The sequence below is a fragment of the Nipponia nippon genome, unplaced genomic scaffold (assembly GCF_047370975.1).
Source record: "Nipponia nippon isolate SJK-2023a ecotype South Korea unplaced genomic scaffold, ASM4737097v1 scaffold_18, whole genome shotgun sequence".
In the NCBI taxonomy this organism is placed as follows: domain Eukaryota; kingdom Metazoa; phylum Chordata; class Aves; order Pelecaniformes; family Threskiornithidae; genus Nipponia; species Nipponia nippon.
The window spans coordinates 7722460-7740447 of record NW_028262334.1 but is presented as its reverse complement, the minus strand read 5'-3'; the positions used below and the strand labels follow the sequence as shown (position 1 = coordinate 7740447).

At 43.7% G+C, this 17988-nt stretch overlaps 1 protein-coding gene across 5 annotated transcripts in view; it reads left to right on the top strand.

Annotated features, from left to right (window-relative positions):
* GALNT9 (polypeptide N-acetylgalactosaminyltransferase 9) overlaps positions 1-17988 on the top strand; it is a 313952-nt gene that overhangs the window by 201519 nt on the left and 94445 nt on the right. For all 5 annotated transcript variants that reach the window (XM_087754687.1, XM_087754685.1, XM_087754686.1 and 2 more), the window contains 2 exons: positions 6365-6531; positions 8668-8842. In XM_087754687.1, coding sequence (XP_087610813.1) covers positions 6365-6531; positions 8668-8842 — 342 coding nt within the window. The remainder of the gene's footprint in view (positions 1-6364; positions 6532-8667; positions 8843-17988) is intronic.

Sequence of the window (17988 nt, the reverse complement as noted above, 5' to 3'; positions counted from 1 at the left end):
AGATACATAGAGCATCAGTGTTCTGTACCACTGCTCCCTTGTTCACAGCTGTGAGTATTTATTTTACGTGATTCTTAGGGAATGCTGTCCTTGAGCTGCAAAACAGGAGGAAAAAGTAAGTGCCAGTCTTGAACTCAAAAATTTACTGTTTGTTTTTTTTTTTTTTCCCCCTTTTGAATACAGCAGAAAAATCCATCCTTAAATAGAAAGAGAATGTTATGGCATAATACAGTTAACTCCTTCTGTTGAGGAGGAGAATTAATTAGGAAGGAGTTGGAGCCCTCTGCCTGACAGATTCATGATCCATGAAGCTAATCAGTTTGTAGCCTGTCGTTGCTTTTGCCACGGACTGGTCAGCAGCTGAATCCCATGCTGGGGAAGGAGATGTCTGCAGCTTGTCACATTTTCACTGTTGTGCCAATACGGAACAAGAATGTAACACTAGTTTATTTCTGCATCTGAAAAGTTAGTGTTACATCTAGCACTAGCTGCAAAGCCTCAGTGGTTTTCTGGAGAAGGAAATCAGGCATTGAACTAGCCACTGAATTTAGTGATTTAGCTGTTGTAAATCGTCTGAGCCTACAGAAGTCACAGCAGCATTTAGGTACTAAAAGGTAACCATGTATGTAAGATTACTCTGAGCCTTTGGTTTAACTGGGTTCAAAACACACATTGACCTGGTGATTTGTTAGCACTAATGAGCAAGGATTCAATAATCTTTTTAATATTTATCTTTGTCCTTTCATTGATCATGTGCCCAATGAAGTGCTGTTCCGCCTCTTGCCCCTGCTGTGGCTATAACACGTGAACCCAGACCATTCTGCAGCTTTCAAGGCATGGAGCATGTTGGGGGGGTTTTGTGCTAGAACTGCAGAGGAGGTTTCTCATGCCCAGCAATTTCATCAGGTTTGTGAAGGAGAGAAACCCACAGTCATCTCCATCCCAGTGGCTCATTGGAAAAACATATCTTGTGTTAAATACTTTAAAGATTCATGAAGCAGCTTTAATTTTGTTTGCATTTCTTCCTGAAGGGTAAAGCTGTCAGAAATCTCTAAATGCATTGCCTAATCCATTTCCAAACTCAGTATATTAAGGTCTGCAAGCAAAACTCATTTTTGGAGCTTAGCAAGTGTGCAGACAGGAGAGAAGGCAGGAGAAAAAAGAGCAGGAAAGATTTCTCTTTCCTTTTGGTAATGCACTGAACTACCTGCACGGCTGTAGTGTCAGCCCTTCACAAAAAAATAGTGCAATTCAAGCTCTGATAAAAAGAGGACTTAACATGTTTCCATTGCATCAGATACAAAGACTAAATACAGCTATCAAGGAATGAAGGTTCAGACAAAAGAAAATTTCCTTCCCTTTATTGCCTACAAGCTCACATGAGCAGGCTTGTGTGCAGCTGAGAAGCTTTTGTTTTCTCGTTGTCCCACTTTCTAATCTATGACCTTCTTTGTGTTAGTACATGAGGTTTTTTCCAAGGTTCTGGTCTGCCAGCTGAAGAGCCTTTCCCGTTTTCTCATGCCTGCTCGCAACTGGGCACAGGGGGCTGGCAAACGCTCATTTACGGAACCGGTTCAATGCAAGGGAAAGAATGAGTGAAAATCATCTCCAGAGTAGAGAAAAATGATCTGACATCAAGCTCTCTGTCACGTACGAAGGCAATACCTCTGGGTTGCCAGCTGAGCTCTGCAGTAGCCAATACAGAGCAAGAACACTCAAAGACTCTTCCCAAGACAGCAGCAGGATGCCTCAGGTTCGATGCTTGGCATGTTGTACGAAGGTGCCTGAAGGGCTGTGTCACATATCAGGTCTAATCCAGCCTCAGCTGGTCCACAGAAATGATTAGCCATGGCATCATCAGCTTTGCTTGGAATTGCTACTGCTAAATGCATCCAGCGGCGTGTTTCTCTGCAGCGTACCTGTCTGCCCTGGAGAAGCACTGCTGCTCACACAGACCTGAAGTCCTTTGCTGGTTGTACACTGTGAGACCTGATGACGGTTCATAATACTAATTTAGAATCACAGTCATATTAAATGTGAGCTATGCCTGGCCAGCTTAGACCATCATCTCAGCTACCACAGAGGTCAAATGTATGCTCTAAGTTCTTCCCCAATTCAGTAGTGTTAGACAGATGTTAATGAGGCCAAGATTTGGCTACCAATTACTGCAACTGTCCTCCCTCACCTGGTTGCCGCAGTTCATAATGTGATCGGACCAAGTGCAGAGAAGTGGAGACTGTGGTGGTACCCAGTTCCCTTCCCTGGCAGGGTGCTGGGCGTAGTGCTGGTGCTGTGGGCTCCCTGAGCAGGGCGGCCAAGCCTCTGCTCCCTGAGGAGGGCTGCCTTAAACACCCAGGCACTTTACTGCACAGTATCAGGGCTGCCAGAAGTGGATGGTTTCTTAATTTCTTACCAAAGTCCTTTTGGTGGTCAGGTTGAAGCGTATAAGGGCGTGCCTTGTTAGGACCCCTTCATACAGTTTGATGTCTTCACCTTCTGCTTACTTTTCTTGTCAAAATAAATAATAGAAGTGATTAGTCTCATGTTAAGCTCCTCCATCTTTAGCTCATAAATTTCTTGCGCAATGCTTTTCCTCTGTTTCCAGGCTGCTGCTCCAGCCATTTTGTGAGAGGATGCCCTGTGCCTTATGGAAAGTCAATAGGCTTGTTATAGCCTTACTTTTCCTGGGACTTCTCTGGAACGACCTCTCTCCTGCTGCCATGCTCCAGGGCCAAAATCAAGGGCTGCACCAAGGAGGACTTCACGTGTCCTCCTGACACTCTGACTTTCTCAACCTTGCATACAGGCACGAGCGACCGAATGTTCTGTTGCAATGCACTTGGTCTGTTGTCAGCATCCTGCCAAGAACGAAGCTGCAAAAGCCTTGTAATGTGACAGTGGGCACGGTTGTGCTTTGATGCACGGTTGAGCATCCTTGCGTGTGACTTGGTAATGCCATTATTTGGCTCAGAGTGTCAATTGCTGGTTAGAGTTTCTTGGAATGAAGGAAGTATTAACTGTAAATGGCTGCAGCTGGTATCTAATTACAGAATACGTTGGGAAGCACTTGGGTGACAATCCAACGAAGCACTTAAGCACCCGCTGATTTTTAAGGAAAGGCCCCTTGACTGGGATTGCTCATGCTCTCAGACATCATCAGAAGAGTTTGATAGTGTGCTGGTTTTGGCTGGGGTAGAGTTAATTTTCCTCACAGTAGCTGGTATGGGGCCATGTTTTGGATTTGTGCTGGAAACAGCACTGCTAACACAGGGATGGTTTCGCTGTTGCTGAGCAGTGCTGACACAGAGTCGAGGCCTTTGCTGCTGCTCCCCCCACCCCAGCAGCGAGCAGGGGACACGGCCGGGACAGCTGACCCCAGCTGCCCACAGGGCTGCTCCATGCCGTATGGCGTCACGCTCAGCACCTAAAGCTGGGGGAAGGAGGAAGGGGGGGATGTTTGGAGTGATGGCGTTTGTCTTCCCAAGGAACCATTACATGTGATGGAGCCCTGCTTTCCTGGGGATGGCTGAACACCTGCCTGCCCATGGGAAGGAGTGAGTGAATTCCTTGTTTTGCTTTGCTTGTGTGCACAGCTCTTGCTTTACCTATTAAAGCGTCTTTATCTCAACCCACGAGTTCTCTCACTTTTACTCTTCTGATTCTCTCCCCCATCCCACCGGGGGGGAGCGAGTGAGCGGCTGGGTGGGGCTGAGTTGCCGTCTGGGGTTAAAGCACGACAGTTAGTGGACCGGTACTTTCTCCGACTACCTCAGCACATCCATCTCATTTTCTGAAGTGACTTAAGGAGTTGGGAGTTCAAGGTTGACTGGAAGTCTGCAGGAAATAAACTCCTAAATCACTGCTGGACTTCGAAAAGTCTGCTCAGCTGGACAGCTTCTTTTGCTGTTCTTCATCCTTGCTGTAATAAATAAAATTATGACAGCTTTTAAACCACTGCTAAATTTTGAGGTTTGCCTTTGCTCATCTAGATGTTCCTGTTGCAGCAGGGTTACCCAAGATATTCTGATAAGTAATGGTTGGAGCACTCATTCCAAATGCAGACATAATGCAGTTTTTCAACTATGTCCTGCTAACAGAGAAGGGGGAGAACTGACAGAAGGAAGGTTGCAGTGGGAAGTGGTAGGAATGACTTAACCCAGGTGGGATAACGAATTCAAAACAGCCTTTTCTCTAAAGCAGTCCATGATGCCTCACAATATAAGTAATCATTGAGAATCACGGCATGAAAAGTCTTATGAACCGGTGAGACCATGGAGTCACACTTAGGATAATAATGCATTGATTTAATATGACAAAGAACAAATAAATCAAAAGCGGAGGTTATGGTTTAGGTGTGCTGGTTTTAAAACTTGAATTAGAAATACCGATTTTCTCAGACTGTAAGTGGGAGGATGGAGGAAAAGCCCTGGGGATTAGTCCTTCTCAACCTTTCAGTCTGGACAGGAACGTGTGGCTGGGTGCCCAGGTGTTTCAGTCCACTTACCAATAAAACAAATACTTTTTATTCCAGAAAAGTTCAGCAAAATTTCTTGATCAGAAGATAAAGGAAGCCCAGCCTAATCCACTGAGGTCTTCCATTATTTCAGTGGCTCCCTGTCTTTTCCTAGGCAAAATACTTTGGTCCTTCCACACATGCCTCTTTGCTTCTGACATTTGTGCTCATCCTACCTTTCCTCGGATTGCTTCCTCCTCCTCCTCTGCCACAGCCTCCTCACTGTGTCCCGACTTCGGCTATGTGGTTTCTTTGCTTCCCTTCTTTCCTGCTAGCTCTGAGGGCTGATGCAGGGCCCCACCGGGACGCATGGCCTGGGGTGGGCTCCCTCCTCTGCCTCACTCCCACCAGCAGTGCACCCGCTCCCTGGGTACCGGTCCGATTGACTGAGATGCAATTTGCTATGTCCTGCTGATACAAGTGAGGCTCTGAAGCAAATCGCTGTCAGATCAAAGGTGTCCCTCATCAAGGGAAATCTTGCAAGGTCTATGTGTTTAGCTGATGGCCCTTACCTGTTAGTGAAGTATTCCTGATGGACTCCTTTGATATGTTGGTGTGGTCAAGAGGAAAATCACATTCAAAAAGAAATTCAAAAAGCAGGCTGTGTCAGAGCATTCACACCTCCTGTAAATCTCTGTCCTTGTTCCAGGTTTATTTTTAGATTGTGTAAGAATGCTGCTTAGCCTGAAGTTTTACACGGTGGTCCTCTGTATGGTACAGACCACCAGTAAGCTGCTAGTAGGTAGCTATAGTAACACCGTAATCAATGACAAGTACGTAGGTCTCTGAGCAAATGGTGCTGGGATGAGTAGGAATTATGCATAATTGCACTTTACTAGAACTCATAACTGATTTCCAGAGGTTACCCAACAGTCAAGCATTTGTCGCCCTCCCTATCCCCATGACTGCTGATAGTGGGAAAAAAAAGTGATTGTTATGCCAAAGTAATGAGCAAAGAGGTCAGAAAGTTTGATAAGAGCAGGAAAAGTCATTTCCTATGATATCATTAGCAGTATTTTAGAGAGCAGGTTCAGTAATTGCTATGGTAATTCTGAATGGCTTTTGACTGTGAGAACACGTAGGTAATTTTTTAATGTTAGCATCTTTGCTAGTGGGAGAGAATTCCACTAAAATAAGGCAGTATGGTCTTACAGAGGGGCATGGGAAGCAGAGGCTCTGCTCTGTGCTGTGTGACTTCTCCAGGCCTCGGTTTGTCTTCTCAAAATGCTCTAATGGTGACATATATGCATCAGTCAGCAAGCACAAAAGGAAGTTGTGACTCTCGGGAGGTAGCTGCCTACCAAGGTGATGTCTCAGATGGAGCAGATCTGTTTTGCAAATATTTCAGCAAGTGCATGCCTGCACAACAAACATCATGCATTTGTTATTGCTGCGCAAACTGCAAAATCGGAAAGGGTGGCAAGTGCTCTTTGTATGTGTGGATCCAGGTTTCAAAAGTATGAGATCTAATAAGGAGTTAACAGCAGACCTTCTGATGGTTCCCCTGGGAGCACACGCAGGCTATGGTATTGTGGGCCTTCACCAGGCTGTTTTTGAGCAAAGTCATTGATATTTCTTTGGTTTTCAAGAGATGCTTTTAACCTTCCAGAGAACGAGAGCCGCTACAAGTCTGTGTGCATGCAGATACCCTGTGGTTTTCACTGAGTTGATGGAAAGTTTGCTGCTCCCAGCTACGTTGCTTCTTTTGAGCTTTTACCGCATCTTTGGGGTTAGAAAGAACAAAGCCTGCAAGTCCCTGTATGCTGGAGAGCAATGAGGAGAGGACGCTCTTCAGTATATTTTACCTCCCAGTGGCTACTTGGGTTTTAATTCTTTCTTTCTTCTCTCCAGGTGCAAACAGATGACCTACCCAGATGACCTGCCCCAGATCTCCGTGGTCTTCATATTTGTAAACGAGGCACTCTCTGTCATCCTGCGCTCTGTGCACAGTGTTGTGAATCACACCCCATCGCACTTGCTCAAGGAGATCATTCTGGTGGATGACAACAGTGACAATGGTGAACATACGTAGTTTTTCCTCTGAGTACTCTATCCTATGTAGTTAACGGACGTGAAATGTAAATCAAAGGGAGTTTGGTCACTACTAGCTGAAATTCTTTTTTTTTTTTAATATTGGGATGAAACAGCATTGAGTCATTCTGCATTTAAACAGCCAGAGGAGGAAGGTCATACAGGCCAACACTGATTTATGGCTAATAAGCTAGATCATCAGTTGGTGTAAACTAACGTACCTCCGTTGAAGGCAGTAGAATTTACAGGAGTTTGTGTTTGTTGATGAGAGGGTTGAGCGAGCCACTTGCACAAAGCTGTGAGTAAATATTAACTGTTTGTACAATAAATAAACATTATGTGGATAAACCCTGCTGATTTCATGGAAATCCTCACAGGATGAGTGACGTTTGTATAGGGAATCTTAATATAGAAATGACACTTTTCTCCAAATTTTCGGATCCAGAGGAATATCATCGTTAACAGACTAAAAGTTTAAAATCTGCTTCCAGGTAAAAGTGGGGCTACAGATTCTCTTAAAGATAGTTTCTAGTCTTTTACATGGCAGCCCACTCTGCTTCTTCATGATTTAAACAGGTGTTGATAATATCGGATTTTGAGTCTGATTTTTCTTTTTTTGAGGTAAGGAGTAAATTAGACTATGAGAATGAAACAGAATGGGCACAAAGCACATGCAACTTTCAGGTCATCTGGTTCATTAACGTAAAAATAACACTCCTGTTACAGCAATCCAAACTCAAAATATTGGTGAGCATATAGGGTGCTATTGATCAACATGTTTCACGGGACGGTGGGGTTTGAAGAACTTTTAGGATACAGGTGACTAACAGTGTTGTGGTGTTTTAAGTTGTTAGACCTTAGACTTCTAGAACTGTCGCCGCTTCTCAAATCATATTTGTTAAAATAAGGCTTAAGGTTAACATTTCCTCCACAGATCAACAGCTTTAAATCTTTCATTTTAAGTTGCTGTTCCTCTTCAAGATCCCCAAAGAGAAAGGAGGGTTGAGAGAACGAATCACTGAAAGAAAAATAAGTTCAAAACCTATAGATTTAAGAAAACTTTTGTCTAATTCTGCTTTCAGTTACGGCAGTGTAACCTGTGGAGTAATTATGTGAGATTGCAAAGTGTTTGAGTCAATGTAATACAGGGGAGAATTGGACTCGTCGTTTCTCAGTGAACTCTTACACGGCTTTTCTCTGTCATTCTTCTAGATAACTGGAGATTTATCAGGTCTTTGATTCCGATGATAATGATTCTGCTGTGTAATATAGATCAGAAGAATGAGGCTTCTAATGTCCTGGAAGCTTCTACTAGTTTTCCTAATAAATATGTTTGAGTAAAAGCCTCATTATGAATAAGTTGCAGTGTAAATGAATTACCAGACTAGATTGATTTAAAAAATACAGAGACCATTTTGGTAATTTGCCTGTTTATAAGCCTATTGAAATGAAGCTGAATAAAAGAGTGAATGAGTTCTGCTCCATCTGTGGTTGAATGCCTGAAAATGAACAAAAGAGAAGCAGCCTATTTGAAATCTTCAATATCCATTTAGTTCAACAGGGAAGAAGCCTGGTATTGAGGAGTCTTAATTATATTTAAGGGAGAACCCTTAAAATTAAGGGAAAGTAATGCTGATCTGAATTAGGTCTTGACCCAAAATCCATTGAGGTTGTTTTTCAAACTCTTACTGAATAGCATAAATCAGAAAAAACAATCACCTGTCTCCCATGTTACACTGCTGTAAGGTCAGAATTGCTCCTCCAGAGGCCAGTTGTAACCTAATGCAAATCATCAGAGAATTAGAATAGTAATTATTTAAAAATATTTAGACAAACTGCCTCTCCAAAACAATACTCAAATCCATCAGGCCGCATTAAACCTGTGCAAGTCGCACAGTAACTGCTCTGGTGCATAGAGGATTTCTCTGAGCTGATACCCCTGGAACTGGCCTGTGCCACAACTGCAGTACTTGGTCTGTATCTGTGAGACTGACTACGGGGTGAGGAATATTTAAGGATTTCTTTCCCTTTCTGTTGCAGAATAAATCGAAGTAAAACATAACATTGCAGAGCTTTTCTCATTCTGAATATTTGAATATTTGTGTCTTTTTTTTGTTCTGCAGTTGAGCTGAAATTTAATCTGGACCAGTATGTCAATAAAAGATACCCAGGTCTGGTGAAAATAGTGCGCAATAACAAACGAGAAGGACTGATTCGAGCCAGAATCCAAGGCTGGAAAGCAGCAACCTCTCCTGTCGTCGGGTTCTTTGATGCTCATGTTGAATTCAACATTGGCTGGTAGGTTGTTGGCAGTTCCCACAGGGAGAGCAGTACTGTTACACTGTGCCCTGTGTCTCAAAGGCTGTGAAAGAGATTTGCTCAGCAACAGGGAAGCTGAAAAACTGTAGGGATGAGACGGCTGTAGGCTGGTGTTATCACATCAGCAATTACTTCTGAGTAATATTCTTGATTATTGCAACATTGCCAACAATCTTCTGCAATGGCTGCAAGATCCATAAAAAAGCTGTTGTGCCTGCGCTAGTACAGCTCAGTGGAGAGAGAAGTAATTTAAACCACAGTGAATACAAAACCTCCAAAGCAGCCAAATGGGGAGACATCATTAAGGAGGCTCTGGGCTGGAGGCAGATGCATGCTTTCAAGTATTTTTTTTTTTATGTCCTTGTCATTTTCTACCATTTCTTCTTAGAAACTTGAATACCAATCTCATTTTCTCATAAATTTTCTTGCATTTACATTTGAGGGAAACAGTGAATTATTTCCTGCAGTTTTAATGGGGCTTGAAAGTAGCATGCCTTTCCTCATCCCCTTTGTTTTGCAAGGGAGCAGCATTGACTGTGGCAAGCACGGTTTTGGGCCTAATGGGCCAGATCTGCAGTTGGAGTAAATCTGTGTAGCACCACTTAGTGGCTAATATTTGGCATTACTAGAAGTTGGGACTGAAGGAACTGATATGTACAGTCAGCTGAAAAAGGGCTGCTGGGACCTTCAGTATGTAAAATGTGTGTTTTCCAAACATAGGCTGGTATTTGATAATGATGATGCAGGGTTATGGTGGAGCTGATTATGCTCTGCAGTTCTGGGAGATATCCCCAAATTAAAACTAAAAATAGCTGTACTTACAACCAGAGCGAAACTTAATTGCAAAGGAGTGGAGTGTTTATTTTTATATATTCATGAATATCTTTATAAAATGGAAGATGCAATAAAATAAGTCTTGTAGTGCACCTGGTTTATGCTCACCCCGTTTTTTTTCCCAGGACTATGAAAGGCTATAATAGCAGTTGTAGTAATTTTCTAGAAGCTTAAGAGCTAGTTTAATTTATTTATTTACTTTTAAAGCAACTAAATCTTTCAAATCATTGCAAACGTTCATGTAGGGTAATATCAGCTACTGGACAGAAGCAGGGACTGGCGAGAGTGTGCTCTGGGTGCTGTTCCCAGCGCTTGTCCTGCCCAAGCGGCAGTCTTCTGAGCCTTGTGGAGAACTTTGTTATCACTTCTGTAAAGGACGTTGAGATCTTACGGATGTACTCTACCCAGAGAAGCTGGGCAATGGTGTCAGTAAGCAGGAAAGGGGTTTGGGCTTGCTTTTGGTTTTGATTGGGTTTTTTTTAACCTTGCTGCTTTGCTTTAATGTCAGAAAGGGTTGAAATCAGCGTAGCAAGAACCTGGACTGCTCAGTAAATGAGAGTGCGTGTGTGCATATCCGAGATAAAAAGCGTTTGCGTTTACTGCGTCCTCCCTGGTGTACTCTCCTTTCAACAAGTGCGCTTAAGTCTCAGCAATCCTGCTGAGCCAGCCTGCGCAGCTGCTCTGAGACCTCCGGGCTTCTGGAGCAGCCGCAGAGGATGACTGAGAATGGCAAACGGGCACCAGAAGCATCGCGTATCCCGTTGTTTCCGAGCCTCCTGCGGAGGCTCAGCGTGTTCCCCTCTGGTGCTTCTCCTGTTGTTCCCCTCAGCCTTTGGGGCTGCTGACAGCCATTTCAAACCTTCTTCTACCTGTTGCCTCACAGTTTTAATTCTGCCCACCTGTGCCCATGCGGTTGCCTGTCATCTCAATTTTCATCTCATCTTCTTTTACTAGAAACTGGACTGCTTTATTTTTTCCCACCACGCTAACATTACCCCTACTCCATAACCCTATAAACTTGGTAGTCATGCGGGAGTATCTTGTTGAAGTACTGCTGTTCTGTTCACCTCCTAAGTCTCATCTTGCACGGGTATTTCCCCCCATTTTCAATGTATGTTCATGTATGCAGAGGCCGCATGGATTGCTCCCACTCAAAGCTGTCTGTGGATTATTTGTGAGGCAATTAAAAAGAAGCCAATTCCTTTACCGAAGAAGAGAGCATTAGCTTTCCGTTTGGTTTGTGTTCCATTTAAAAGTCAAGTACCTGCAGTGCAATTTTAGTCTTCCAATCTATGGCTGCTTTACCTGCCTAATCAGTTGGCAGATTAATTCGTAAAGAATCGGAGGACTTTGTCACTTCCTCATGAAATATGCAGGACTTTGACAACAAAAAAAACTTCTTTAAACAATAGTTGCCCCATTTATGGGTGAGCTTTTGCCTTATTTGCACTATAGCATTTTACGGGCTCTCACAGCATTACTCTCCAGGGATGATACTTCTAAACTAAAATACAATCTGGTAGGATATAAAAAAATACTCTGCAACCTGGCAGGTCAAATTAACTACTGAATTATTTATTTTGCTCTGCTTAATTGCTGCCTTTTTGCTTCTCAGGTGTTGAAATGTATTAGTGCAGAGCGGAGATTTTCTACTGACCTATTCCCCTTAAGGCTTTTGATAGCGTAAGCCAGTACTGCTGCTGTGAAAGCAAAAGTGGAGGGGACTAGCTGAAAGGGAGGCCATTACTATTAATTCTCAAATGGAATTTTAAATTAAAATTGCATGATAATGTATGTGTACAGTTCATATGTAAAATTCTACCTGTCCTGCAGTAGAACCTTGTCTGTTTTTAATGGTTACTTAATGTCGATAGAAGTCAGCGTCTAGAGCCAGCAACCCAGCAGAACCAATAGGTATGAAAAGCTCCTGTATGTTCCTCTCAGGGTATATTTAAGCCTGTATAGTTCAGTTTTCCCTTCAGTCCTCTGAAGTCTTCAGCATTGCTGCTCTGACTTTTGTGTTAGGTCTGCCCGCTGTGCGTTGAGCAACACGCAGTAACACCGCTGCGTTCTGGCTGCTAACTGTGTTGCAGAAGATGTAAAGCACTATACGGACTCCTGTCTTTGAGAGATGGGAAAGAATAGCACGGCAAGGAGAAGAGAACTTCACTACCTTGTAACTGGGAGCAGGAAAGAGAGATAGGAGAGATGGGGTGTTAATTCTCTGGGTGAGAAAAAGGACACATTGAGTGAAGGAGAGCAGAAATCAGTAAGTGAAATGCAGAGACCACAATATATTAGCAGCTGTAAAGAGGGTGCTAGAAGCCATAAAAGAAGACGTAGTGGTAGAGTATTATACTTTGTTTCCATCTTAGGAATTGCTTTTGCTCCTATCACACGGGTAGCATCGGAGCACTGAATGGAGTTATGCAGTACTGTAGTAATTAAAATTTTGCCAGACAAAGGGGGAGTATCAATAAGGAAGCAGTGGAGTGAGAGGATTTCATCAAAAGATTTCAATATACCAGAGAGACAGAGGCAGCCTGATGTGAGAAAGAGGACCTGAAATATAAGCCGAGTATCCATCAGCCTGTGCCTCACACAGCCTATCATTATGGATTATCCCTGAAGTTGGCAGTGTTTTAAAAATACAGAAAACTGGCATTTTAATGAACTAAGAAGAAAAGCTAAAGATCAAGATCCCCAGGTCTATGGATAATACTTTGCAGATGCCACTTTATACTGTAATACGTAGTGCAACTTGCTACAGTGGCCGTAAGCAATGGGTTCTCGAGAAAGTGTGTAAAGGGAAAAGGAAGTTGATTTCCTCCTAATCTTCCACTGGCTTTGGTTGTCACAAGTACTCTGTAACAGGGACGTGGTTATGCTTTTGTAGGGCAAAGCCACAAGGTCTTCGTTCCCCTGAAAGTTCCCTTGTTAATATTTTCATACTGGAAGGCAAAATCTACCAGCAGGTGAACTCCCCGTCCCCCCTGTTCAAGCTCAGGTGGCTCTTTGGGGACCTGGCAAGGTCCGGGTGGTTCTTTCATTCTAGTGAGAGAAGTGCTGAAGGTGAGGGTGAAATTACGTTTGCAGTCCTGCTTCTCTGGAAGGTTCACGCCTGTCGCTCCTGCTCAGGACATGGCTCATTGCAGCATCCCTGGTACCATGCCTGGGAAATTTTATTTATGCAAATGCAAAGGAAAGGACGTGTGTTTATTAAGGGAGTTTTTTCTCATCCAAAGCCTCTACCATCACTTAGGATCAATTTGGTAACTTAATGGAATACATGTTTTAGATAGCAAAACTGAACTAATATTATCTGAGAGAAGCGGGCAGCGTACAACATAAGCCATGTGGGCCTTTCAGAATTATGGGACAGTGCCAGCTTACATACAGAGGACATGCCAGAAAAGCAACTTCAACTATTCATCTACCTAAACAACCTAGAGTGTTCATTGAAGCATCCTCATTGCTTTTCAGTGGTGCAGAAAAGAGCTATTCAGATTTGGCAGCCAAAGAGCTGATCTTTAACTCTCCAGCAGGCGTTGATGCCGCGTTCCCTCCATTCTGGCTGGGGGCTGCAGGTCTGAAAGCTCCCCGGGCACACAGGAATGCTGATAGAGATGTCAGGTAGAACAGATGGGGGATTTCTCTCTCCTCTTAGAGACCAAGGAAGGGAGTATGAAATTTATTTTTTTTTTTAGTTCTCTGAACACTTATTTACAGGAGAGGCATTCTGCATGAAATATTCCTCGGCTGGCCTCAGTGAAGAATTATGTATGTCTGTAGATCTGCTTGTCTGCATCTGATAAATGTGTATTGTCAGTGAAATGTGAGGTAGCGTATAAAATCACATGCAAAATAAGCTTTCTGTTTACACGGATTTTTTTTCTTACATTTCTGTGTTAAGTTTTTACTTCATGGTACCTGACAGTGGTACAGCCGGAGTAAAATATGGTGTTAAACCCTCTGAGACGTAAAATCTAGCAGATGAGACCACGCTGTCTTTCATTTATATCTTATAAGGACTCTTCCTTAAGTCCTTGCAAGGAAAAAAAAAGAAATTCTGATTTGTAAAAGGGGGTTGGATTTTTTTTAATGTTAGTTACTGGGTACCCAGTTGGGATGGGGCAGAATTTGAGAGAGACATTCTCCAATGCAATTCCTGTCATTTAGGAAAGGATTTATTTTTGGACAAATTCAGAAAAAGTGACATTTTGGGGGGGAGGTGGGGAAGGGAGTTACTGACACATGCCAAGTACAGTCATTCCAGTTAAGAACTGAAAGTACTCTGGGTCCGCTCCTCAGATGTTAGCAAAGCATTCCTGAAGTTGTGAAGTCCATTGAAGTAGAAGAGTTGGACAACAGAGGATCTGGCCTGCGGCACGCGTGTGGTTTCTCGTGTGTGTGTGTGTGTGCTCAGCGCTGGGCCCCTCACCCCAAGGCGGCCATGGAGGGGCTGGAGCGTGGCCAGAGCAGGGCAGCGAGGCTGGGGCAGGGGCTGGAGCACAAGGCTGGGGAGGAGCGGCTGGGGGAGCTGGGGGTGCTCAGCCTGGAGAAGAGGAGGCTGAGGGGAGCCCTCATCGCTCTCTGCAACTGCCTGAAAGGAGGCTGGAGCCGGGGGGGGTCGGTCTCTTCTCCCCAGGAACAAGCGATGGGACGAGAGGGAACGGCCTCAAGCTGCGCCAGGGCAGGTTTAGGTGGGATATTAGGAAAAATTTCTTCACTGAAAGGGTTGTCAAGCACTGGCACAGGCTGCCCAGGGCAAGGGTTGAGTCCCCGTCCCTGGAGGGATTTAAAAGCCGCGTAGATGTGGTGCTGAGGGACATGGTTTAGTGGTGGGCTTGGCAGTGCTGGGTTAACAGTTGGACTTGATGATCTTAAAGGTCTTTTCCAACCTAAATGTTTCTACGATTCTCTTAGATCGCATGCATTTATTCCTATGTTGTGCCTTTTTAAAAGTCTGCTTGAAGTCAGCAGGTGTTTTTACATATTTAAAAAGCTGAATTATATAATCATGTGTGCCGAGGAGCTCATTACTAACTTGTTTGTATCTGGTTTTTATCTGGAAGAAGCTGTTCTTTTCAGTGTTGTGAAAAATCAGACTTCCCCATTGGCACGAACTCTCTGGCAATCTGATAGGGATGTAAGACAGCATGCAAGTTTTGTTTGCTGTGGTTTCCCATGGGGTTTGAGCTGTTCTGAACTGGTCCATATTAACTACAGAGGTAGACTTACAGTGGGATTAGAGAAGCCTGTGTGATCACACTATGACCCCTGCCTTTGCTCTCAATCTTCTTACAGGCTTATTCTATACTCTGGGTTAAATTCTGCCTTCCAGCTCTTTTCCTAACTCTAATGTTTATCTTGGGAGCACTGATTCTTTGACGCCCACAGTACTGGCGTTGCTGGAGCTCCCACTGAAGTCATCATGGGTGCTCAGCACCTTGGAAAAGCCAGCGTTAATCCAGAAACTGACCCACTGGTAGGCAAAAGCATTAAATGCATGAAATGCATGTGCTGTGTTTAGTGATATGCTGAACAGTCTGCCAACAACACATCCTTTTGTTGTGAATTTGCTCCTGATCAGAGATTCCTTCCACAAATTCCTCAGGAAAGTTTCTGTAAGGAGGAGTCGCGTACCAAGGCACCCGCGGTGGATGTTCCTCCCAGCACGTCCTTTGCCTGTGGGAAGCCCACCCAAATCACGGGACAGCAATGCGCTTTGTGGAGTTTCAACCAAGCACTGCCAGTCGCAGGGCTGAGTCCTGGGAAGGAGACTTCAGCAGTGTGTTACTGTATTTCTGGAACTGCTGCAGAGAAATAAAACCCAAGTGAAAATACCCTTTAGCTTAGTGGAGTCTATAAGAGAACTAAATTTACTGTCCTTTCTCTTCTGACTTTAACCATTCACCAACAATCTATTCAGAAGGAAAGGAGGACACTGACAAATATATATTTTTAAAGAGGATAGAAGGGAGGAATTTCTTATGTCACTCAAATTGTCTGCTTGGTTTTTATTAGGTGGAAAAAAGAACTGGATGATGTGAAGCACTACCTTTAAAGCTGAATCTTTTGATTATATTTAGTTTACTGAAATCCATCATGTGTATGAATATGCCTGGGAGAATTTTTCCTCTTGCTTCAGTAAATAACTTGTTAACAATATATGCTACTCTGTGCCCATAAAGTACGTTGACTCAGATACAAGCTAGGAACCTAATATTTTTGCATCTGTGAAAACCAGAGATGAATCTCAAAATTCACGTCTGGCTTATGTACCTCATCAGGCAAGGCTGAATCCTGCCTCACTGCCAGCGCTGGCCAAGTGGAAAGCAAATACTCAACCAACATATTGCAGCTCATCAGCATAGCGTGTTGAACGTACTTGGACTTCAGCAACCTCTTCCACTCTGTCCTTTTAGTCCTGGGAGGTGCCAGGAGCACCTGACTTCTGCAGAAGCACAGTAGAAAAAACAAGACAAGAGGGGGAAAAACCTGGGAAAGAACACTGGTGTCTGTAAAGAGGACGAGTAAATCTACATAATAATGTAGCAGCTTAAAATTAGGAAAAAAATTAGGAATTACTAGGAAAGGTTTAATCATAATCCTTTCAAAAACCTGAAGCAATTAGAGAAAGGCAGAATTACCAGCAAAGTTGACAAAGGATTTGATGAATGTGCAGCTCAGCTTACAGAGACAAAGCCACTGGGTAAGTCCATTGAGCCTAATGGAGCTACTCCAAGGCTGGACTTTCCAGCAGTAAAAAAACCCTCATATTTCATGGATTACCGAAAATAAGCAATGTGAACACAGGCCATTACCCAGTCCTGTCCAAGCCAATAGTCCTTCTTCACTGGCCATTACCTAGGGATCTTGGCAGGCAGAAAAACAGAGCACCAGCAGTCTCGGTGGTGCGGAGGGCGCTGGCAGAATCTGGGATTTGAACGTTCCTGTGGGTCTCGCTGAGATGAGCTAGGACTTGGCGTCTGAACTCCCCATTGCTATTTCTGCTGTCCCTGATGGGGCACGACAGGCTGTGAAATCTCACAGGTGTACAATGTTTAATGAAAAGGCTCTCTATTCTGGGTTCTGCTGAGTAACAGAGAACAACTCTGCACTGGGTTTTCTCTTTCCATCTGTGACTCAGAGCCTGCTCTCTTACTTGTGGGTGTGAACATATTTTGGAAGTTAGATAAATGTGCAGTCTGTCCAGATACTGAACCGTTCCTCTTCCTAATACCTGTGGGGATGTGCTTTCCACACCTGTGGACACAGACAGAGGAAGAAAGTCACCTCCACTGGGGGGGATGGGAGGTTGAGAAAAGGAAGTTCCAGCAGTTGCTTTCATACCAGTTCACTCCATAACCTTGGCATTTTACTCCGTCTGTAACCTGAGGGTAGAGATATCAACGCTTGCTGAAGCAGTAATATCTTCAACATTTACATATCTTGAGTGCAGGGGACTGAAACAGAACTTCTACCACATGGACAGCTTTCAGGTGCCTCAGATTTCATGAAAGTTCAAAATCTGAGATTTGAAATTAATAGGTTGATAGAGATTAATGAAATTTCATCACGTATTTTGATCCGACTGTTGTATTACACTCCAGAGATCCCTCCTTGTGCATCTTCAGATGCAAAGCACCAAGTCAGGTGGTCATAAATGTAAACCATCCAACTGGAAAAACCCAGGAATTCGGTCAGCTGGAGAGTGACGGGAGTAGTTTGGTGCTGGCTGGTATGACAGCAGCACCAGAGCTGGGGATGGACTGTTCTTCTTGTTATGAAGAACATGAGGACCCAGATTAGCATTTCCAAGACACAGGGATCAGATGAACACAATCACAAGTATGACTGAGGGCTGAAAATCAGAGTGACTGTTAAATATTTTCTTCACATTCTTTCTCTAACCATTATTGGGGATACACTTCAACAGTCCAATTTTAAGCTGTCTTGCAAAGTAGCAGGCTAAATTCCCTTTATATTCAAATTAGGCTCCTCTGGAACATTATTAATCTCACCTATTCTCAGCGTCTACATTATTATGAGAAGCATCTTACTATAAAAGCGCCAGCCTCTGCCTCTCTCTGCTGAGAATGAAAGTTTGAGGCAATTACCTTGGATGTGGGGGGTCTATTGCAGACATCTGACATTAAGGGAGAAGAATTCCTTATCTCTTTTAGCTTTTTTATTACACGATCTCAATCTACCCTTCAAAGTAAAATACTTGCAAAATGAGCACGCAAGGAGGAGCTGTAGAAGGAACATGGAAACTTCAGGATAGT